Source organism: Leguminivora glycinivorella, chromosome 19, assembly GCF_023078275.1.
Source record: "Leguminivora glycinivorella isolate SPB_JAAS2020 chromosome 19, LegGlyc_1.1, whole genome shotgun sequence".
Lineage (NCBI taxonomy): Eukaryota > Metazoa > Arthropoda > Insecta > Lepidoptera > Tortricidae > Leguminivora > Leguminivora glycinivorella.
The window spans coordinates 15,507,923-15,533,788 of NC_062989.1; the positions used below are offsets into that span (position 1 = coordinate 15,507,923).

General features: G+C 37.8%; 1 protein-coding gene across 2 annotated transcripts in view; it reads left to right on the forward strand.

Moving 5' to 3' along the window:
• Positions 1-25,775, forward strand: part of LOC125236361 (GPI transamidase component PIG-S) — a 101,628-nt gene extending 75,853 nt beyond the window's left edge. For both annotated transcript variants that reach the window (XM_048143140.1, XM_048143141.1), the window contains exons 5-11: positions 2,021-2,212; positions 12,253-12,353; positions 12,905-13,079; positions 13,518-13,693; positions 14,919-15,060; positions 24,499-24,703; positions 25,446-25,775. In XM_048143140.1, coding sequence (XP_047999097.1) covers positions 2,021-2,212; positions 12,253-12,353; positions 12,905-13,079; positions 13,518-13,693; positions 14,919-15,060; positions 24,499-24,703; positions 25,446-25,560 — 1,106 coding nt within the window. In that variant the 3' untranslated portion in view covers positions 25,561-25,775. The remainder of the gene's footprint in view (positions 1-2,020; positions 2,213-12,252; positions 12,354-12,904; positions 13,080-13,517; positions 13,694-14,918; positions 15,061-24,498; positions 24,704-25,445) is intronic.
• The last annotated feature ends 91 nt before the right edge of the window (positions 25,776-25,866 follow it).

Here is a 25,866-nt window from a genome sequence, read left to right on the forward strand (position 1 = left end):
CATGTTCTTCAGGTATTCTAAAGGTATTGTTATCTCTTTTTAGCTTTAAAACGTCTCTTTTAGCATACAATAGAAGGGGTAGCAACGAGAGTCAGTGGGAACAAACCTAACACGTTATATGTCGTACTTAGGACGCCACTGTTCCAAGAAGTGTGGCAAAGTTCAGAACGGGTCATGTTCTTCAGAGGTTACAAAGGTATTTCCATCTTTTTCTAGCTTTAACCTCGTAAGGCCCAATGTACATTACAATGTACATAGTTGTTGCAAACGAATCTGAACCTTTCATGAACCAAATGAAGTAGAATTTCCTTTGTTACAGTGCTTTTTGAAACAAACGAAAATCTTAGCAATTTATTTATAGAACAGGGTTCAAATTCAGAATGGGAATCTAACTATGGTGGACCTTATTACGAGGTTAAAGTGTTTCTTTCTAGCATCAAATAGAAAAAATATAGCGCCTAGCGTCAACATTATAAAACCTTTCTGGTTTAGTACTAATACCTCGAAGTTTCGTAATATATGCCTAACTATAACTACACTTCCATTTACAGTCAAAGTAACAAAACATTAGGGGAAAGAAATAACGCGAGCATTGCTTTCGACTGGAAACCGCAAAATGCAAGCCGTGGCCCCGGGCGCCCTGTCCACACATGGAAGCGGTCCGTTGAAAATGAGCTACGAGCGGCTGGTTTGAGCTGGAGCGAGGCCACGAGGGTCGCTGAAGATAGGAAGGCGTGGCGCGAGCTTGTAAAGGCCCTTTGCACCTCTGGGGTGCCTTAGGACTACAACAACAACAACAAAACATTTAGTTCTAAAAACATCCGAGCTCAGTCATGGCCACCACTTCGACCCGTTCTCAATGTTTCCCCGCGCATGCGCCCGAAGATCGTTACACTCTGAATCGTGACACGTCACATGTGTCGCTTAACTTCAAGCTCGGGTAAATCCATTTTGCTATAAGGTTGATTTTTTTTCAGATTATAATACAGGGTGATTCATGAGTCGTGAGCAGGAGTGAACAGGGTACTGGGGAGGGTCACACAGGTCACACTGAGCAACTTTCATAATGGGGCAACACTGAATTGTGATTATTTTTCTTAACTATGACTTAATTGATAAGTACTTAATTGATAGCTAATTATCAATTACGTTCTAATTATGACTTAATTGATGATTAACTATCAATTAAGTCATAGTTAAGGAAAAAAATATATTTAGTGTTGCCCCATTATGAAAGTTGCTCAGTGTGACCCTCCCCAGTACCCTGTTCACTCCTGCTCACGACTCATGAATCACCCTGTATAATTCGTCAATTTCAGGAGTATCTTTCTTTTTCTTGTTCATATAAGAAACGTCGTCACTTCTGATTGTTGTTTCTTGAACAAGTAAATGTTTTTTTTAGACTTAATAACAACCTGAGTATCGGAGGACGTCACCGTGATTCTAGAAGATTCAACGTTTGATTGTTTCTGAGCACAATTTTCTGATTCTATAAGCGACTCAGCGATTTAGGTCTCATTATAGTCTGCCAGCTTTCCTTACACTCTGTGCAGCCTTTTCCAAGGGCTTTTCAATATTCTTTATAATCCCTTTTCAGATTATACATATTTTTATACATAATCAACCTTAAAGCAGAATGGATTTACCCGAGTTTGAAGTTAAACGACACACATTCTGGTCGTTGTGCTACCAAATGCTCCCATTGAGAGGGCTCTATGTCACAACTCTTCAAGTGACGCTTTTGGCCATCCTTATACCTGTCTGTATAATTGTATATTTATTAGAACAAATTAATTTATCCTCTTAGAAAATAATTTAATTTGTATTTTTTAGTAGACACACTACTATTTAACTCTAAACTAAATAAATGTCATATACAAAGACAAAGTGAGTGAGTGAGTTGGAGGCCTTGGTCACTTTTTCTTTCTATATGACATTTATTTCAGTTTAATTGTATATTTGTTCCTCAAATACAGACAACATCAACTTTCACTCTAAATTCAATGTATTTTTGTTACAGCGGGCCCAACCGTCGTCGAAGCCCTCAAAAACTGGGTCTACCAGACCTCAGTTCTGCAAGCCGCTTTTTCCGAATCGGATGAGGCGCGACGCACTAGGTTCCCACCAGGAGGGGGGTACCATGTCACTCTGTCTTTGGCCGTGCCTTCGCCGAAGACCAAGCTTCGATTCCCAGCCAGGGAGGCTATGGAAGGTAACATTACTCTTATAATCTTGTATTCTTCTTCATTTCAGGGAAGTGGGGGTTGAGGGGTAGAAAGAGACAAAAAGTAGCCTATGTCACTCTCTATCCCTTCAACTATCTCCACCTAAAAAGTCACGTCAATTCGTCGCTCCGTTTTGCCGTCAAAGACGAACAAACAAGCAGACACACACACTTTCTCATCTAAATATATAAAAGAAGAAGCTGACTGACTGACTGACTGACTGACTGACTGACATATCAACGCACAGCCGAAACCGCTGGTCCTAGAGATTTCAAATTTGGCACGTAGGTTCCTTATATAGTGTAGAGGAGCACTAAGAAAGGATTTTCCAAAATTCACCTCCTAAGGGGGTCGAATGGGGGTTCAAAGTTTGTATAGGGAAACAAGATTAGTTTGACTATTTTATTCGAAACTTCACAGGAAGATTCCTTAAGACATATGATTGAATACGTGTTTCAGGTTTTTTGAAAATTTAACCCCTAAAAGGGTGAAAAGGGGGTGATAAAGTAAAAAAATCAATATGGGTATCGTTTTTATGGTTTATCGGGTCGCTGATCACGATAAATACAACGTTTTAAAAATCTAATGAGGCGGAAGTGAAATATCATCTCCTCTGTTGTGGTGCAAAAGGGTTTAAATATCAAAAAAATATATTGACTGACGGACATATCAAAGCACAGCCGAAACCACTGGTCCTAGAGATTTTAAATTTGGCACGTAGGTTCCTTATGTAGTGTAGAGGAGCGCTAAGAAAGGATTTTCCAAAATTCACCTCCATAGAAACCTACGGATCCAAATGAAAATCTTATTTTTTGTAAACGTTTGAATAAGAATACTTTTATTACGCGGGCGAAGCCGCGGGTAAAAGCTAGTTTATCATATTAGTATGAATAAGCTAGGTGTACCATATCTCAGTCTTACAAGGCGCTATATCAAAATCGAACGCTATAACAGATTCCTACTGGGAGGAGGGTCCATGTCACTCTGTCTGTGGCTGCCAAGGAAGGTAACACTAGACTATAAGTCTATAAGCTAGGTCAGTCAGACCGCAGTCCTACAAGGCGCTATATCAGAGTTGGACGAAGCGCAACGCACCAGGTTCCCACCAGGAGGGAGGTACCATGTCACTCTGTCTGTGGCCGTGCCTTCACCGAAGACCAAGCTTCGATTCCCGGTCCGAGATGCCATGGAAAGTAATATAAGTCTATAAGCTAGGTCTACCAGACCTCAGTCTTACAAGACGCGATATCAAATCAGCCTTTTATCGCCCAGTGCTTAGGCCTCTCTTCTAGTACGCCATTTCTCCCGGTATCCAGTTGTGACCCGCAATTTTCCGGATGTCATCCACCCATCGAGCCAACGGATGCCAAGCGCTTTACATCTTTAGGCGGCCACCATTCTGTTAACATTTTAGTTCACCTACCATCACTCTGCCTAGCAACATGCCCCGCCCAACTCCGTTTTAGTTATAAACTGAAATAGACACCATACACTAAAGAAAAAGCGATCAAGCCCACTGGTGGCGAAGCCGGGAAACGAACCCGGGTCTCCAGCTATCGCGGCTGACGTGCTCAAACCATTACACCACCCCGACCGCCGAGGTACCCGTCGAAATTTCTCTAGTGTATGTTATCTCTGAAGGCTAGGCGCCTTTGACCAACTCTAAGGGCGAGCAATGTGTGCTGCACCTCCTATATGAATCCTTTTGCAGGATTATGATATAGCGAGAGAGATGGTGCTGCCATCTATCGACGTAGGGAACAAATCACATTATTTTATTAAGTAAATATTTTTTTGATTTGTTTTTTTTAGTAGTAACACTACTATATATAAATTATAAACTGAAATAGATACCATACACTAAAGAAAAAGCGATCAAGCCCACTGGTGGCGAAGCCGGGAATACTAGTTGATTATTATCATCAATAACACATTTCGAGAATAAACATCTAATGTTCAACATCCTATTTCAAAACATGCAGAGTGTGTATAATAAGCAAGATATCTTAGAGGAATTTATACATCAGAAGAGAATATTCCAAGCTATATGCATCTCTGAATCCTGGCTCTGAACAAATAAACTAGATTTACTTCAATTCAGCGACTACAAAATAGCGGCTTCGTATTGCCGAGAAGAAAGAACCGGAGGTGGCGTCCTTATTCTGTTGCAAGAACATATAAAACATATCGAGAAGACTGACTTATCTAGTATGTCGATTGAATATGTCTTAGAAGTATGCGCGACCGAACTTCCTGATTACCAAACCTTACTTGTAACCATGTACTGGAACAAAAAAGAAGAAAACACATTCTTTTATAGACTAAAACAAATATTAAAATATATTAATTTAAAATACGCTAAGAATAATGTAATAATAGGAGGGGACTTCAACATAAACATTTTAAAAAAAGACTCACTAACATGTAATTTCTTAGACCTCATGTACGAATACAAATTTATCCAACACATTCAAGAACCCACACGAATAACACAATCCGCTTCTACTTGTTTGGATCTCATTTTCACAAACTTTAACAATAAAGATAATTATACTACTGTAGAAGAATTTGGCTTCTCCGATCACCTTGGCACAATCATACATATACACATGAAGGAAAAAATAACGAAACAAAACCAAGTTTGGACAACAGAAAAAAGGCTATTTAACATTTCAAACATTAATCAATTTAAACAGGCTTTAACCTCAATTAACTGGACAGAAATAATCACTACAAATAAAAATATTAACGAAAACTATGCAGCATTTAATGAATTAATTCAAAAAGTATTAAACGAACATATCCCAAAAACTAAAATTAAACTTAAACGAAGGAACGCGAAGCACTGGTTAACAGTTGGAATAAAACTATCATGTCAGAATAAAAGATTGTTAAAAATACTCGTAAAAAAACAAATAACCTCATATTGAAAAAACACTATAAACTTTACGATAAAATATTAAAAAAAGCAATAATAACATCCAAAAAAATTCAATACATACACAGAATAAAAAAATCAAATAATATGGTTAGGACAATGTGGAACATAATTAATGAAAAAACAAATAAAAAACAGAAAAAAGAACCCCAAAACTTAAGTCTACAAATAAATGATAAGATAACCAGCGATCCAAATAGTACTAGAGCCCACGACCAAAACCATGTCTCATAGCAATACGGCAAAAACCCTATAAAATCGTTAGATTGTATGATTCTGAACTGAACCCGACTAGGTGTGTAGTAACGGTCGAAAGTGTAGCAACTGCGTGGGAGGCCATTTCTGCTGTGTCAAAAAAAAAGGGCAGTCGGTATTATAGCAATACGTCTGATAGTGAAAATGTACATAGATTTTATAATTGTATTACGAAAAAGTTTGTTTTCAGACATTTTGCGCGTAGCACATAGCCTGAGCGCATTTTTGAAAATGTCAACAAATTTAGCCGACCTGTATCATAGCAATACGGATAATTTTTTTTTAACTTTTCGTATTGCTGCCATGATTACCAAAAACCTGTTTTCAGACACTTTAAGTGTAGCATATACTCCCATGGATGGTATGAAGACGAGGGACGATTTCAGTTTTCGTGGTTCTCTGGCAACCAACTACCTGAGTTGAGCAACGTTATTTTGGACGACAAATCATCATCCACAACAGGTACAGTTTACATGGCTTTTGCTGTTAATTTCATAAATAAGTTCGTGATTTTTACTAACGATGTTTATTTTACAGAAGAGGACGTTGAAGATCTCCCGAGCGACATCGATAGTGATTTCGAAGACGACGATTCCGAATCCGACAGCGATTGAATACGAGAATATTTTGTAACTTTGAATAAACCGTTTTTTTTTTCAACTTCATCCCAGTTTCCTTTTGTGCGATTTATTTCAGTCCTTCAACTTCAATGTTACGGTTTCGGGTAAATTCTTTGTTAATTATCATCTAATAAATTCAGAGTCGCAACGTATTCATTGGTTTGTAACAGAGAATTCAAGATGCCTCAATACGATTTTTAAATGATATCTGAGTATCGAAAAGTTGTCTGATAGAGAAGGTGCTACACTTAATTTGTCTGATATAAATTTTTTGCACATGTGGACAACTTATTTTATCACGTCCAACAATTTTCAGACATATTGCTATGATACCGATCGGTAAAATTTGTTAACATTTTCAAAACGGTCTCAAAATTTAATGCGTTCACATTTCCGTCTGAAAATTGTTTTGTTCGCATCAAATAACCAAAATTTACTAATAAAAAAGATTTTCAGACGTATTGCTATGAGACTTTTTTTTTGTCTCATTTTTAATTTTTTTAAGTGATTTTACGGGTTTGCGCTACACCACTAACGTCTGAAAAATATGTTTCCGGTATCTCAGAACTATCATTCAACTACAGTCTGCAAATCAGACATATTGCTATGATGCAGTTCGGTAAAATTCTTTGACAATTTTGAAAATTCGGTCAGATCAAACGCTACGCGGAAAATGTCTGATATTGGTATTTTCGAGTTCAGGATAATCGTATCTATCGATTTGATGCGGTTTTGGCTGTATTGCTATGAGACAAAAATTTTGGTCGTGGGCTCTTATTCTAAAAACAAGTTGCTGAATTTTTTAATGACTTTTTTGTATCAATTGGGAAATCCTCTGATAACACAGAACAAAGAAAGGGGCGACCTGTACTCCAACCCACTGAGAATACGATGTTTCTCGCCCCGGTTAACTATCAAGAAGTACATACGATTATAAAAAACTTAAAAAACAAAAACAGTTGTGGAATAGACGATCTCCCGCCGTCTTTAATACGGCAATGTGCGAACGAGCTAACTTTGCCACTGTGTTACTTAATAAATCAATCATTTATGGAAGGTACTTTCCCCGACTTATTAAAAACAGCCATAGTAAAACCGATCCATAAAAAAAACTCAAAAACGGATCCGAATAACTACCGCCCGATAGCCCTACTTTCTACAGCATCGAAAATATTCGAAAAATCTATGTGCAACCGGATATATGCATTCTGTGAAAAGTATAAAATATTTAACGAGTCACAAAACGGCTTCCGAAAAAAACGCTCTACAACTTTAGCGGTGTTCAAGTACGTACAAGCTATCCTCGACATATTAGACTCAAAACAATATGCTATCGGCATACTACTAGACATGACTAAAGCTTACGACAAAGTCCAATACCCAATTCTATTAAATAAGCTATACGGAATCGGAGTCCGGGGAGCAGCTCATGAATGGGTTAAGTCATACTTAACTAATAGGAACCAACATGTTGAGCTCGATCATTACGACTACAAAACGGGGGAAATACAAAAAGTAAAGTCCGAAACCCAACCTATCATCTCCTCTATACCGCAAGGTAGTGTTATTGGCTGCCTCCTATTTCTTTGTTACATAAACGACCTCCCAAAAATTATACAAGATAAATCTATATTATTTGCCGACGATATCTCAATACTGACAACGGGTCAATGCACCACAGACATAAATGAAAAAATAAATAACACACTTACTAACGTAGAAAGCTGGATGCATGATCACCACCTAGAAATAAATTACCAAAAAACAAAACTAATGACCTTCTACCCCCATCAAAAAGAACCATTAGAAATAAATTGCATATACAACTCCATTGAACTAGAAGTCATGGACTCATTTTCATTACTCGGAATCACCATAGATAAAAATATATCCTGGAAAGCACACATAAATAACATAAAAACCAAATTATCAAAATTTACTTATGCACTAGGCGAAATTAAAAGAACTACTGACATGAAAACTGCACTTTCAACATATTATGCATATGGTTACGCCTGGCTATGCTATGGAATATCCTTATGGGGAAATAGTACCGATGCTCCCTCTCTTTTCATTAAGCAAAAAAAACTCATTCGCATTATAGTAAATATTGAAGAGCCCGATAGTTGCAAGCCTTACTTCCTAGAACACGAATTACTCACCCTACCCTGCATCTACATACTAGAAACATGCAAATTTGTCCATGAATACATGGAATTTTACACAAAACGAGGAGATATACCCTCCTCACACCCATCTAGACATAACTCACGGTTAATGGCACCACCCTCTCGATTAAAACTACACTCGTCTGGCCCTTTAAAAATGTCAATAAAACTGTACAATAAATTACCTGAAGATATTTAAAAAGAAGTAAAATTTAATATATTTGTAAATAAATTAAAAAAACTACTAGTAACTAAAACATACTACTCTGTGAAAGAATACTTAAATGATCAACTATAATAGATAATAATAAGCATTATAGTGGTTACCTAGTGTAAAACAAAAATTTTAGTTTAAGTTAGTATAAGTTACTTTTAAGAATTGCCATGCCCTTACGGGGCTCATGTATGAAACTTTTACTGTATAAGACCCAATGTACTACATGAAAGCAAATAAATTACTTGATTACTTGATTATTTCCTTTATTTATCTTTTCTCTTATGCTAGGTTTTTTACAATATGAGTATAAAAGTAAAATAAAAAAACACTTACAAAACAATATAAAAACATATAAACATAAAAAAACCTAACCTAGGGTGCCGCCAGCAGCGGGGCAGGGCCCAAGTTGCCGGTGGTTAGGGCTGCAGAGAGAGGAACCGTCGAACTATCCGCGCTGTGTCCAAGATCACCGCCTTCTGCACCTGGCCCTTGATCCAGCCACCTAGCGAGAGTCTCTTAAGATGGTGGTCGAGACTCTTCGCTATGAGACCGTTCGCTGAAACGACTATCGAATATTAGTTGATTAATATTACAAGCTTTTATATAACTTGCAATGTAAGTAAAGCCTGGCCAGAAATATAAGACTATTGTCAGGAGGGCGCTGTTATCCTGATGTATGGGATGACAGTTCAGTTTATTATGAAGAAAATAGTTCCAATGAAATTCCGCAACATGGCGCGTAGTCTCCTGGTCAGGCTTTAAGTATAAGTATGTATTGTATGTTCGGGTGAAATCTTGCGACTCAATTTTGAAGCAGATATCGTTAACCGATTGCGCTGAAATTTTGCACATATGTATGTAATGCACGTGATAATGCAATATTATGGTATCATGGAGCTGATCTGAATCTGATGATGGCACAGAAAGATGGCCAAAGGAACTCTATAATGAAATGTATCCCCATCGATTAAGGGGTTTTTAGAAACGTCTCGGAGAGCAGTAGATGTCAGTTGAAAGCGAAGCACAGTCGGCGATAAAAGCTTGCGCCAAAAATGTTTTTTTTTTACTAAAAAACTTATTTATTTTTTAGTTGATTGTTGTTTTATGTATTTTATACTACCAAAGACTGCGTATAGACAGATAAAGTCTAAGAAAAAAACGTACCTCAGTACCATACAGAAAAAGGTACGGTGGCCTAGATATATAGCATTACACCTTTGGGGTACGCTCAGCTAGATGGCGCTAACGCTAATATTAATATTTGATATTTTAACACATATCAAGCTAAGAATATTACACCGGTCAAATCTTACATGAAAATCGGCTAAAAAAACAAAGTGTGATGTAAAGCTGGATTTTTGGTATGTTATTTGGAGTCCTTGGGGGAATGTAAGACTATATTTTGCAAGCAAAAAAAAAGTGTGCTAACTTCGTAATTTAAAAAAAAAAGTAAAAAAATCGGACTTTTTTTGGTTTTTATTTTTTTATTAAAAAACTATGCGTTTTTGGTCAAAAGTTGCTTTGTAATGTTGAAAGCGCATTAAATTTCAAACAGTTTGACATCTTTTTATCAATGTCCGTCAAATAGTTTTCGAGATATGAAGCGTCAAAAAAGGTTAATTTTTGACGCATTTATAAAATGTAGCGTTTTGCCAATATTTTTAGACAAATATCTGCAAAATACTTCATGATATGATATATATTGCAATATAACATTGTATAAAATTTATTTTGCTTTAGTTTTAGTGCAAATAAAGGTCAGTAAGACGAATAGTTACTTTGGTAAACAAAAAAAAAATCTATAAATAGAGAAGCCAAGAGTCTGGTAGATTGGTTAAGGTAAAATAGTTTACGCTAAAAGTTTTAGTTTGAAAGTGCTATCTATTCGATCTTACTTTCTTTGATATCCGTTTATCTGAAAAAATTGTCTAAGCTAACTTTACATCGATTTGACTATTACTAATGAAGAAATAAAATACAGTAAATTAGAAAAATAAAACAGAATTAGTTACATTTTACTTTTTCCTTTTTGAGGGTCCTGGTTCTGCATCTTGATGGCACAACTCCTGTAGTGATAGAAAATTCACTTGAGTTGTATTTGACCACCAATTGCTGTGGAATAAACTACGGGAACGGAAAGCGCCCACTCCAATTATTAAGGTACTGGAGAATTGGTATTCCCAGCAGAAGAACGTAGTAAGATGGAATTCAACTCTGTCCACAGCCAGCGGGCTAAACTGTGGCGTGAGACAAGGAGGCAGTATGTCTCCGGCTCTCTTCAGCGTGTACATGGATGGGCTGTCGCAGGCTTTGACCAGTACCGAGGTTGGCTGCTCCATCAATGGGCAAATGATAAATCACATCGCATATGCAGACGATATGGTCCTACTAGCACCATCTGTGGGAGCTATGCGTAAGTTACTTGCAGAATGCGAGAGATACGCCAGCCAGCATAACATGAGATAAAATCCGGACAAGTCTGAATTTATGCTCATGGAGGCAGCACATATGCCCACACATGTACCACCTCTTTTGCTTGATGGAGTTCAATTGCGGAGAGTACACGAAGTCAAATATCTTGGCCACATCTTGTTGTCCAGTTGAAAAGACCAGGAGGACATAGAAAGGCAGAGGCGAGCCACCGCAGTAAGGGCAAACATGTTGGCTAGAAGATTCGCCAAATGTAGTGACAGCGTAAAAAGACAGCTGTTCCTCAGTTTTTGTACAAGCGTGTATACTGTCGAGTTATGGTCCGACTACACCTGCGCGGCGGTGAGAGACCTGCGCGTGCAATATAACACATACTATGTACTGATATTTCGTTAAACGGAGAATACTATGATTCGGGCACGTCCACGACAACGCTCGTGAGATTGCATCGATGTTATTGACCCTCAGTGATATGCTTTAAAAACCAGTCCGTACAAGAACAATTTCGGAACAATCTGATTCAATTAATGAGGGTTTTCTACTTGTAATTTTTTTTTTCCGCCAAGCGGCGATCCTGAGGTCTTTCTGACCGTAAACTTAACTTACTAAATAAATGTTGATTTGATATACGCAAATATGTGTCTGAGTAATACTTGAATAATAATAATTCGTTCTCCGCTACGCCTCCTGTAAATATATGTAAACTATCCCATTTGGCCATTACCATCCACCGATTATTTCTGATCCAGTTATACTAGACTAATCCTATTTTTTTAAGTAACTGGCACTCTTTTGGTCTTAAATGAAAGCTAGTGAAGTTTTCTACATTTTTATTTTACAGTTTATGTAATAGCCTGAGTTGTTTTGCTGATATCTGTCTCAAAATATTAGCAAAACGAATATTTTCATAGAAAGGGGAAAAATGCTCTTTTTTGACGCTTCATATCTCAAAAAATATTTGACGGACATTGATAAAAAAGATGTCAAACTGTTTGGAATTTAATGCGCTTTCAACATTACACAGCAACTTTTGACCAAAAATGCATAGTTTTTTAATAAAACGGCAAAAACCAAAAAAAGTCTGATTTTTTTACTTTATTTTTAAATTACGAAGTTAGCACACCATTTTTTTGCTTGCAAAATATAGTCCTACATTCCCCCAAGGACCCCAAATAACATACCAAAAATGCAGCTTTACAACACACTTTGTTTTTTTATTTCTCTTTTTGACCAGTGTATATGGGCCAAATTGTCAAAACTGTGGTTTAAAAGTTCTAAGCCTGTGTCAAGAGATGGCAGTCACTGTGATTACACATTTTACTTCGACAGTAACTCTATAATACTTGATCCTGTTTGATACTACCTAGTAGATTATTTATAAGTATAATATATGTTTCAGATTACATCGGCACGTTTGTTGATGAGCTGAGCGAGCTGCATAACTTCACATTAAAGTCCCAGTGGCTTTATCTATTAGACTTCGATTTTAAGGCTAAAGAGGTACATCATTTCAATTATTTATTTATTTAAACTTTATTGCACAACAAAGACATAATAATAACTCCGTAATACTCGATCCTCTTTGTTGCACAGTAAGAAATATAAAAGAGGCGAACTTAATGACAGAAGGCATTCTCTACCAGCTAACCTTAATATTCGCTAAATTAATATTTGTATAAACTCATAGTGTGTCCAGCATAATTATACCTATGACTCCTATGGGGGAGCTTTTTAAAATAATAATAAGAACTTCTTTTTGCCCGCGGCGTCACTCGCGTTAATATTAGAAAATTGCGGAAGGCTCCTTAACCCCCCCCCCCCTCCCATTTTAGGGAAATTGGAGGTTAGAAAGAGATAAAAAAGTAGCCTATGAGTGACATAGGCTACTTTTTTCCTTCCTTTCAACTATCTCCACTTAAAAAATCATGTCAATTCGTCGCTGCGTTTTGCCGTGAAAGACGCATAAACATGGTTTATTATCATTAGTTGCATATCAGAATAAACCTATAGAGATATCTTGACAAATACAAATTTAATTTATAATTTTCTAGATAAAAGACTCAAGCGAATACGGCCGCCACTTCGCGGTCCGCCAAGATCGTCTCCACCTCTTACTGACCAAGATAGAAGAACGCGCCGCAACGCACGTGTCACAGCTACCCACTATCAACCTAGTGCTGTACGCCGTTCCGTGTGAGAGGGCGCCACTGGTCATATATGATGATGGTAAGACTTACTGCCAGACCTACGCCACAGTATAATAAAAAGTACTATTGTGCAGTATGGCCACTCCCGCTCCCCGCTGAAAGTGCCGCCCACCCCCTCTCGGCTACCTCACAGTTACCGCCTGTCAAAAACGCGAACAGTCGACCTGTATATTTCACTCATACAAGCATAGTACGCGTTCACCTACACGCGCTTAGACTGTGTGCTAGGAACGCGCCTCTTTCATATATTTGATTTCCAGTGTCCGAGGTGTGCCACGCTCTACGCTCTATCCCAGTACATATCTAGCTAGAGGTTTAAAAGTACCATACACATCTACTAAACTAAACCTAGTTAGCACTTTGCTAGCGATCTAGTGGTCATAGGTTCAAGTCCCAGCCAAGGCAGTGAGTTGTTCCACATTTCAATTTCACATAACCAATCATGCATTATTTTCAGATACCCGCGTCCCTACCCCTGTGCAAGCCTTCATGTCCCCGAAATGGGGGGGAGTGGTGCTCGCCAACCCCAAGCCCGAGGAGTGTGGTGGGGAGGGGGAGGTGCAGCCCAACGTGCCGCGCGTCATGGGCGCCTTTGTAGCGCAGCTGAGACCGCTGCTCGGTATACCCGATATGGTGAGTTCACACAGCTCTGTCAAAATAGTACTTTAAATTAAATAGGTTGAAGTTTAATTGAAATACGGTTGTACTCACGTTATTATATCACACACACATACACACACTAACATTCGCAACAATAGCGTTAACATGTCGCAGCAATAGCGATATAATAACGTGAGTACAACCGTATTTCAATTAATTATTTGAATATGTCTCACGGAAGTTTAACGTGTATAGGTTGAAGTTTACAAGATGGAACATAATTATAAACCGAAATAGATACCATACACTAAAGAAAAAGTGATCAAGCCCACTGGTGGCGAAGCCGGGAATCGAACCCAGGTCTCCAGCTAACGCGGCTGACGTGTTCGACTGCTACTGGTGGTGGCTCCCCGACCGCCGTGGTACCCGTCGAAATTTCTCTAGTGTATGTTATCTCTGAAGGCTAGGCGCCTTTGGCCAACTCTGAGGGCGTGCAATGTGTGCTTGCACCTCCTATATGAATCCTTTTTCCTTTTCTTCAGTCACCGTGTACCAATTTTTGAGCTCCAAGATTTATTTGGCCGGTCGAAATATTTACGAGAAACAGATGGTGCGATCATAGCTTGCCCTGTCAATAGCCCGGTCCACACTGACCGAGCAGCCTTGCGAAGCATTGCCTCACGCGCAAAACGCTCAATTTGCTCCGCAAAAAATATTTCTTCAAAATAGTGCGGACCCAGCTATTCCCCAGAGTTGTATCATTTTTGTCTTGTTTTTCGGAATTTTAAGTCTTGGAAGCCTTAAGATAATTCTCGTAAAACATACATACATACATATAAATCACGCCCGTATCCCATAAAGGGGTAGCACATGAATACTAAGTTTCAGTGCCACTCTTGGCAAAAAGTGGTTGACAGAAATCCAGATTGTAACATTGCAGTGACAAGTTGTCAGCCCCTGGCATGGCCACAATTTAACCCATATCCCACAGTCGACTTCTACGACACCCACGGGAAGAAAGGGGGTGGTGTAATTCTTAACCCGTCACCACAAGGGACCATAAAACAAAACTTGAAATAAACATTGACGCGCCTTTAGGTATTGCTTAATAACTGAAGGCGCCATCTATGCAAACCTTTGATAGTTGCCAAACCCAATAGGAGGTACTTATCTGTTTATCTGTTTTGTTTCTTTTCGTTAGGTTTACAAGTTCGCTCGGACATAAAGCATACATTTACAAATTGATTAATAATTTCAGGCCCACATCCCCGATGCTCAACTGGATCCCCTGAGGTCAGTGACCCCGCGCCGTTGGGAGGTGGACGCATTACTGCGTTTGCGGGTCGTGGAACAGATCACCTCGGCAGAAAAGACTTTGCAGTCCTTAGCGCAGCTACTAGGTAAGAATTATTTGTGGAAAACCACCATGAAAGAAAATTGTATGAACTTATGAGTCCTAAAAATTTGACCTTTCGACCTTTCGCCTGTCTACAAAACTAAATTCGGTCTTATGTCATTATTGCTTAAAGCACGCTTTTATCACACCTCGGACAATGGCGATTTTATATATTATGTACATCAAAGAGGTTCAAGTATTATAGAGTTACTGTCGAAGTAAAATGTGTAATCAATCACAGTGCATAGACTGCCATCTTTTATTATTATTTTATTATTGTTTATTGAATAAGCATCTTACATAATGAACATAAGAATACATACAATGTCCCCCAAAACTGTTTACACAGTTTGACTGTGGGATCCACGAGTCTATACAATATATAATTAGTTATAACGTTAATATAATATACGGATTTACATATTACTGCTAAGGTACCCATACAACCATTTCGGTCGCAAAATCTTCAAATCAGTAACTAACTGTCAAATGTGACATAACGCGTGGTAATGTCGTGCAAACAATGCGAGCGTATTGATACAATAACAAAATGTAGTCGGCGTGTGCACTTGTTACAGTAACAAAATGTGTACGAATCTGTGGCTGTCAATGTCACTGTCAGAACGATTTTTAACGACACTTTATTAGTCGACGTATGCACACATAACGGTAACAACAAGTGGACAAATTTGTAGCTGTCATTGTCACTGTCAGAACGGTTTCTGACAGTGACATTGACAGAATTTGTACACACATGTGTAGGTCTGATTACCGAACTGCTCCTAAACCACTGTAACCGCAAATGACAATCTGAAATACGAAGGTTTCTCAAACTGTCTTGTGAAGTTGTGGACTGGTTGTTTTAAATCATTTAAATATGAGCGAATTAAATAATAATAAACGACGACGACCATTTAAGCACTCTTCGACATTTTACAGAAATGTGGGAGAGTTAAGAAAAGTGCAGAATGATTATACAAATAGATAAGCACTTTATAGTTCCTTAATGTATTAAATATATAATTTTTAATTCTTATTGATAAAAATGATGTGTAGTGTTGCTTTACACAATAAAAGTAGGTATCAAATGAAATAGAGTATTTACTGGGATATTAATAGAATTTCTGTTGCGCAATGATAGTTGTTTTCAGTACAGATGCTGCTTTTTTTTAACGCAGTAGTGCGAGCAAATCAAGCAATGATTCATTTCTTGTCTGGTCGAAACTCTTAGCTTAGATTTAGGTACTGAAAATCGTCGTAAGATACTCGTGCGAAAAGGACATTCACAACTCGTGTCGATTTAAAACACTCCCTTCGTTCCCCATATAACCATAATCGGTCGCCGTTCCTACGCAAATCCTCCTATTTTGTGTACACACAGGTCTTCGGGTCTCAATGCTTAGTCGCAGTACGATCGACGTTTAGTCGCGGCGACCCAAATGGGGACGATTGGTAACAGGCACAAATGGTCACAGAAGTGACAGAAGTGTGCACTACGCGTGCACACATTGTTACCGTTTGGCGACTACTTTCCCAAAATCATTCGTTCATTTCATTCTTTTCAAATGGCGACTGTCAGAGACGTCAAAGTAAAAAAGAAATAAAATCATTTGACATTAAAATGTAATGGCGTAAGAATTTGTTAAAGATAAAATATTGTTTGCATTTGTAATATAATGTGGGCTAATTACCATGGCCAATTAAATTGCTCGAGTGATTTCATAAAATAAGTCTAAATTTATCAACGCGCCATCAATTTACCTGCAGTTTAACCAGTTATTACTATATTATTATAATATTATTATATTATTGACTACTCGGTGTTTGCGTGTTATGTATATTGATTGGTGAAGTTTTAGTGCTCCGGTGCATATACTATACTGAAATAATAAAAATAATGCCTAGAAAACCAATAAAGTTGTTAAAATATGGATTAAGACGGTAATATTCCATGTAAAAAACAGTCGCCAAACGGTCACCAAACGGTCGACAAACGGTCGCAAAATGGTCGCAGCGTACACGCGTGACCGAAAGCAGTGAATATTTATTATATTTTCAAAATGGCTTCTTGTATTAATTTTTTCCAGGTATCCTCAAACTTTATAAACAATTAAATATGCCGTCGTACTTAGTTGCCCTCACTAAAGAAGATTAAAAAAAAATTGTAACGTGCGTACCGAGCTGCTGGGTTGTAAAAGATCGGGGATCATATTATTATGGTCTTCTATAGAGCAACTAGTATTTTGCGGCATTTCACAATTGACACTTGTTGAAGTAGTCGTCATTAATATTACTATCAACATTAATTTCAGCGATCTGTACTTCTTTTGTCAAGATTTTTGTATAGATAAGTGTCTACAAATTTGTAATGTTAAAGAGACATAAATAAAACGTAGTAGAGTAAATAATGTGTTTTTTTGTAACCCAAACAAAATACTTGTAGATACGCGTTGTTGTTCAAGCGTTCTTTCTCGGAGTCGTATGTGCCACGTATTTGGAAATCCGCATTTATTACTCCGGTTCATAAAAAAGGCCCCAAAACGGAAATAGTCAACTATCGCCCTATATCTAAATTATGCATTTTATCAAAAATCTTAGAAAAAGTAGTATATAATCAAGTGTATAATGCCTTTAAAAATTCTTTAAGCCCTAACCAACATGGCTTCCTTCAGCGCCGATCTACAGTATCCAATCTTGTTCTCTTTAATGACTATGTCTCAGATGCTATGGATAACGGTTACCAAATAGACGTCATATACACAGACTATAGCAAATGTTTTGACAGAATTAATCATGCGACGTTGCTATCCAAATTATATCAAATAGGTATTCACGGAGACTTGCTCAGGTGGTTTTCTTCCTACATAGAGAATAGGAGTCAGGCTGTTGTCGTTAACAATTATATGTCCGGGTGGATTATGGTCCCCAGTGGCGTCCCTCAGGGCTCGCTGCTTGGGCCTTTGCTATTTAATATATTTGTTAATGACATCAGTAAATGCTTCGTTCACTCCGAACTTCTTTGTTTCGCAGACGATATGAAGATTTTCAGGAAGGTTAGGTCGGCTCACGATTCATCACTCATTCAATCAGACCTCTCGCGTCTAGATCTTTATTGCGATGCTAATAAATTAGACCTTAACCCTTCGAAGTGTCTCTCAATTACCTTCTCGCGACAACGCCATATCATCCCATTCACTTATTCACTCAAAGGTCAACCCCTGAGCGCAGCTAATCACGTGAAAGACTTGGGCGTGGTTCATGACTCTGAACTTTTGTTTGATAATCATATAGTATTGTGAGCGGCGCTTCGAAGGCCTTAGGATTTTTAATGCGTAACTCCGGTCACTTTACCCAGGCTAAGACTCTTAAGGTCTTATATTGTGCTTTAGTTAGGAGTAAACTTGAATATGCTTCCCAAATTTGGAACCCATGTTATATGACTTACATTGATAGGATTGAACGCATCCAAAAAAAGTTCATGAAATACTTAAGTTTTAAGCTCAGAAGTCCGTATCGTTCTAATGATTATCTAAACATTTGCAAAAAACATCATCTGTTACCATTACATAAACGTCGTGAATTGGCAGATATAACTTATATACTTAAAATTACCACAGGAAATATTGATTGTCCTGAACTTCTTTCTAAAGTCTCGTTTAATACGCCCACTCGGTCAAAAAGGTTTTATCCCCCCCTTTCAGTCAAACGCACTTTATCAAAATATAGGCAAAACAGTTTCTTGTGTCGCGCGGCGCGCAGTTTGAATGGCTTGTCGAAGGATCTAGATATTGACGTTTTCAATTGCTCAATCCCTAGTGTAAGGCGCAATCTAGTCAATCGTTGCTTCTAAACAGCATGCTGCAGGTAGTGATGTGCCAGTCTGTTGATGCCTTGGAGTCTAATCTGTAATTTGTAATACTTTGTGTCTGGTCCACGTTGTTCATTCAACTGATAATTGTCTTACTTATATGTTCTACCCAATTAAGTCAACATAATGTATACTTAATGTACCTTAGTATCATATAGGTATTCATTCATTATAATTATCTTGTTTCTTACTTCGAGTTACTTAATACCACTTAGGTTATCCAATGTACTAGGTATCTCGATCACATGTGCATGTGTATTGTGTATCATAATTTAAATTACTGTGTAAAAACTATCCATCCAGTCTCTATTTGTGAGTTCCTATAATTGGCTCTGTATTGCTTTTCTAAATGTATATTGTATCATTCATAGCTGTTGGAATTCCTTGTATAAATAAATAAAATAAATAAATAAATAAATACATACATACATACATACATACATACAATCACGCCTTTGTCCCATGAAGGGGTAGGCAGAGCACATGAAACTACTCAGTAATACTAATAAATAAATACATCAGTATAAATCAGTAGTACTAATAAATAAATACGAGTGCGGAAAAGAGGAAAATCGATACGAGTAGCGATAAATTAATACACGAACGAAGGGAGTGTTTTAAATCGACACGAGTTGTGAATGTCCTTTTCGCACGTGTATCGTACGACGATTTTCAGTACCTAAATCTAAGCTAAGAGTTTCGACCAGACAAGAAATGAATCATTGCTTGATTTGCTCGCACTACTGCGTTAAAAAAAGCAGCATCTGTACTGAAAAAAACTATTATTGCGCAACAGAAATTCTATTAATATCACAGTAAATACTCTATTTCATTTGATTCCTACTTTTATTGTGTAAAGCAACACTACACTTCATTTTTATCAATAAGAATTAAAAATTATATATTTAATACATTAAGTAACTATAAAGTGCTTATCTATTTGTATTATCATTCTGCACTTTTCTTAACTTTCCCACATTTCTATAAAATGTCGAAGAGTGCTTAAATGGTCGTCGTCGTTTATTATTATTTAATTCGCTCATATTTAAATGATTCAAAGCAACCAGTCCACAACTTCACAAGACAGTTTGAGAAACCTTCGTATTTCAGATTGTCATTTGCGGATACAGTGGTTTAGGAGCAGTTCGGTAATCAGACCTACACATGTGTGTACAAATTCTGTCAATGTCACTGTCAGAAACCGTTCTGACAGTGACAATGACAGCCACAAATTCGTCCACATGTTGTTACCGTTATGTGTGCAAACGTCGACTAATAAAGTGTCGTTAAAAGACATTCTGACAGTGACATTGACAGCCACAAATTCGTACACATTTTGTTACCGTAACGAGTGCACACGACGACTACATTTTGTTATTGTATCAATACGGTCGCATTGTTTGCACGACGTTACCACGCGTTATGTCACATTTGACAGCTAGTTACTGATTTGAAGATTTTGCGACTGAAATGGTTGTATGGGTCGTGTATTAATTTATCGCTACTCGTATCGATTATCCTCTTTTCCGCACTCGTATCTACAAGTATTTTGTTTGGGTTACAAAAAAAAGAAAAAAACACATTATTTACTCTACTACGTTTTATTTATGTCTCTTTAACATTACAAATTTGTGGACACTTATCTCTACAAAAATCTTGACAAAAGAAGTACAGATCGCTGAAATTAATGTTGATACTGTTGATAGTAATATTAATGACGACTACTTCAACAAGTGTCAATTGTGAAATGCCGCAAAATACTAGTTGCTCTATAGAAGACCATAATAATATGATCCCCGATCCTTTACAACCCAGCAGCTCGGTACGCACGTTACAATTTTTTTTTAATCTTCTTTAGTGAGGACAACTGAGTACGACGGCATATTTAATTCTTTAATTGTTTATAAAGTTTGAGGATACCTGAAAAAAATGAATACAAGAAGCCATTTTGTAAATCCCATAAATATTCACTGCTTTCGGTCACGCGTGTACGCTGCGACCATTTTGCGACCGTTTGTTGACCGTTTGGTGACCGTTTGGCGACTGTTTTTTACATGGAATATTACCCAGTCTTAATCCATATTTTAACAACTTTATTGGTTTTCTAGGCATTATTTTTATTATTTCAGTATAGTATATGCACCGGAGCACTAAAACTTCACCAAACTACGCAAACACCGAGTAGTCGATAATATTATTACTGGTTAAACTGAGGTAAATTGATGGCGCGTTGATAAATTTAGACTTATTTTATGAAATCACTCGAGCAATTTAATTGGCCATGGTAATTAGCCCACATTATATTACAAATGCAAACAATATTTATCTTTAACAAATTCTTACGCCATTACATTTTAATGTCAAATGATTTTATTTCTTTTTTACTTTGACGTCTCTGACAGTCGCCATTTGAAAAGAATGAAATGAACGAATGATTTTGGGAAAGTAGTCGCCAAACGGTAACAATGTGTGCACGCGTAGTGCACACTTCTGTCACTTCTGTGACCATTTGTGCCTGTTACCAATCGTCCCCATTTGGGTCGCCTCGACTAAACGTCGACCGTACTGCGACTAAGCATTGAGACCCGAAGACCTGTGTGTACACAAAATAGGACGATTTGCGTAGGAACGGCGACCGATTATGGTTATATGGGTAAGTAAAAAGTTGTTAACAAGTAGGGCATCTAAAGTTTATCTATGTAGTATTGGAACAAAGACCTTTTGAACCTATTTTTGTTTTTCTCCATTCTAATAGCTGCAGGTAAGGAGTTGAGTAAGTAAGGTAATCGTTTGTTAACAAGTCTATCCCCATAGTAATTACTTACTCTGGGGACAGCATATTTACCTGCAGCTACAGATCTGGTGTCATGTTGATGGCTTATTTCGGATAAGTTACTCTCTTGATTGCTGGTGTTGGTTAACTAATAATAAATATTTATGTTTTAGGGTTGCGGGAAGAATTTTACATACTTTAAATAACTTATAATAATTATTTCTATATTTATTTTTAATTTTATTACTTACTAATAATTTGAGGAATCTAATTTGCAATTTTTCTATTTTTTCTAAATTAGTTTTAAAAGTGAGGCCGTAGCAGTCCAGAGAGTAACTTATGATCGATTCCACTAAAGATATGTAGATACATTTTAGGGTGCTTGCTGGTACTCTATAGCTGACACAGGCTTAGAACTTTTGAACCTCATTTTTGACAATTTGGCCCATATTCGTAGCCCAAAGGTGTAATGCCATCTAGGCCACCGTACCTTTTTCTGTATGGTACTGAGGTACGTTTTTTTCTTAGACTTTATCTGTCTATTCGGAGTTATATGTCTTTGTATACATGAAAGAAGCGCGTTCCTACGCACACAATCGCGTTGTTGACAGGCGGTAACTGTGAGGTAACCGAGAGCGGGTGGGTGGCACTTTCAGCGGGAGGCAGGGAGTGGCCATACTGTACGATAGTACTCTTTCTTATACTTTGCTTTTATCGAACTACTATATCTACTATTATGGCTGTAAGCTCAACAACCACCTTCAATACTAAAAATATCTCACTTTAAGTTCTCGCGCTTTGTACACATATTTAAAGTCACACACAGGTCGAACGCGATTAATTAACATTATTTTTACCTTTTTTCCCAACGTTAACAATAACTAAAAGCGGGTAGATTATATTTATTTGTCTACCCCGAACATTTATATAAATTAATATCGGGTGGTTTTGTGTTGTTTACATCTCCGGTGACACTTTGCTGGGACGTCAGTCTTCCGCGACCACGGCCAGTGCAACCTGGCCGAAACGTTGGGAAAAAAGGTAAAAATAATGTTAATTAATCGCGTTCGACCTGTGTGTGACTTTAAAAATATCTCATTCAAACTTACATTATATTTAAGTGCTTGTGACTTTAAATATAAATTAAAAGTGGAAAAAAAGTAACTGTTTTGGATGGAAGTTGAACCCACAACCATTGGATAGCTAGCTCAGTGCTCTTCCATCAACACAGTACTTCCACCATATGTAGGTACATATATATATAGGTACTAGTAGCGACATCTACCGAAAGAGTTTTACACTTGTGGTCTTCCGGAGTTCCAAGCCATATTGGATCGCTTTCAGACGTTTCTACAGTATTATTAATATTATTATTTAGTATCTGTATTCGTAGTCAAAGCGCTGGCAGCCTAGCGGTAAGTTCGTGCGACTTTCGTTCCGGAGGTCGCGGGTTCGAACCCCGGCTCGCACCAATGAGTTTTTCGGAATTCTTGTGCGAAATGTCATTTGATATTTGCCAGTCGCTTTTCGGTGAAGGAAAACATCGTGAGGAAACAAGTGCTAATTCCAATAAGGTCTAGTTGACCCTTCGGGTTGGAAGGTCAGATGGCAGTCGCTTTCGTAATAACTAGTGCCTACGCCAAATATTGCAATTACTTGTCAGAGCGGACCCCAGGCTCCCATGAGCCGTGGCAAATGCCGGGATAACGCAAGGAGGATGATGATGAGTATTCATTTAATCATTTAGTTACATTGTAACTTATTTCTTTTGTGTATTCTGTGTGTATTGTGTCAAGCAAATAAACGGATATCCATACTATCCATACTAATAATAAATGCGAAAGTAACTCTGTCTATCTGTCTGTTACGCTTTCCCGCTTAAACCACGCAACCGATTTTGATGAAATTTGGAACAGACAATCTTTAGATTTCTTAATTTTAAAAGATGAAACCATGAAACTTTATATTTTAGCACTTGATAAGAAATCATTGAACATCTTGATAACGGATAGGGATAGGGATAGGGATAGCGATAGCGATACGGGCACGGATACGGGCACGGATACGGATAATATGGGTATCGTTAGAGGGATACGGATAATCGGTCGGCGGTCTCTTACAATCAATGTGCTCTAAGACGATCGTTGTTTGTTTGCTTGAAGATTACGTTTGCGATAAGTATAAGCAAAATGTAAAAAAATTTAAGGGATAATAGAAAAAAGTACTTTTTACCCACCGATCATATAGTGTCGAAATACGGGCTATGTGGGATGTTTATAAAGGTTTCCCCAGCTTATATAGAATTACCTACGCTGTGGTCGATGTGTAATATTTCTACAATCATTGCAAGCAAAAGTATTATGTGCAATCGAAATAATCGCAGATAAATATACCTACAGAGAAACCTAAGGATCCAAATGAAAATCTTAATGAATACTATTATTACGCAGGCGAAGCCGCGGGTAAAAGCTAGTCTATCTATCTATCTATCTTACATTAAGTATATGTGCGGAAAAGATGAGGAGTGGCAGGTTGGCGTGGTTCGGTCATGTAATGAGGAGGGATGAATGTCATATAGGCAAAAGAATGTTGGAGATGAAGGTTGATGGATGGAGAGGGAGGGGTAAACCCAAACAACGCTGGATGGATTGTGTGAAAGAGGATATGAGGAAGAAAGATGTGACTGTTGAGATGACGAAAGATAGAGGAGAATGGAAGAGGAAGACGTGTTGTACCGACCCCACATAACGTGGGATAAGGGTAGGAGGAAGAAGAAGAGAAGTATATGTGATTGATTACAGGTAAAATCTCCAACATCGTGATAAACGACGAAGTAGGCGCGTCCATCAACGGAGCCGTCGACGGCATAGGCCTCGCGCGCGAGCAGCTAGCCAGAGGAGACCTAATGGAGGCCTATAACAGCTCGCGAGGGGCCCACCAAGCCGCCGAGACGGCCTTCATGGAGCCTAGTCTACTGGCTTTGCTGTACTTCCCTGATGATCAGAAGTAAGTCTATTACTATAGCATCCATCAACACAGTCGAAGGTAAAGGTCTCGCCCGCGAGCTACTAGCCAGAGGAGACCTAATGGAGGCCTATAACAGCTCCCGAGGGCCCACAGAACCGCCGAGACGGCCTTTATGGTTTATGGAGCCTAGTCTACTGGCTTTGTTATACTTCCCTGGTGATTAAAGTAAGTTTAATAAAGGCTCAGAAACGTTACCTAGAGAGTCTAATAGGCTACTTGCCTTCTAGTCAAATCAGCTTCGTTTTAAGAACTGTCAAAACGAATTTGAACGACTTGCTAATATGGAATTTATATGAAATCGAATTGAGTGACGTCACCGTCAACTCAGTTACTTTATAAATTTCTAACAGACTTATTAAATAGAAATTGGATTTAAAAATAACTTTTGTCCATGTTTTTCGTATCGTTATCTGATGCTTTATTTCGTGCATGGCATTTCCCCCTCACTATAGCGAGGAAACTACAACACAAAAAATGCGTTTATCACTGCTTCCAGTAGTTCCACAGGTGGTAAATCATCTTTATTACTAGATTCACCTACTTTTATCAACTTTAAAGCAGTCCATTTGACTTTATTCAAGGTCAAATTACTTTACCCACTAGTGGATAAAATGCGTTTTTACTCGCTGGTATTAAAGGACAAAACACGTGTTTCTAAGCTAGTGAGGGGAAAAATATTTTATTTGAACTACAGTCAAGTTTCCTATATTTTTCTTTTCAGATACGCCATCTACATCCCTCTTTTCCTGCCTGTCATGTTCCCTGTGGTACTATCTCTGAAGACCCTGCTGCTCTGGCTCCGAGGCAAACCTCTGCACAAGGAGAAGGCTGACTAACTATACCAAAGTATTATGTATTGCCTGGCAACAAAGTGTAGAAAAAAATAGGGGCGCCACTGTCTATGTCAACCGTTTTGCATGTGGCAACATTGTATGAGAACAGTAAGTGTTGCCGTAAAAAAAATATATAGTTTCATTTTTACCTACTCTTTTTTGCCAAGATTTATTGTAAATTATTTGATGCATTTAGTGAATAAATGTGATTTGTAATACTTTTGAGTTTGTAATTCTTCTCAAATAAGAGTATGTTGACAAGACTTTATCGCACTTGCTCCAAAGATCGTATTCCATGCTGGTATACTG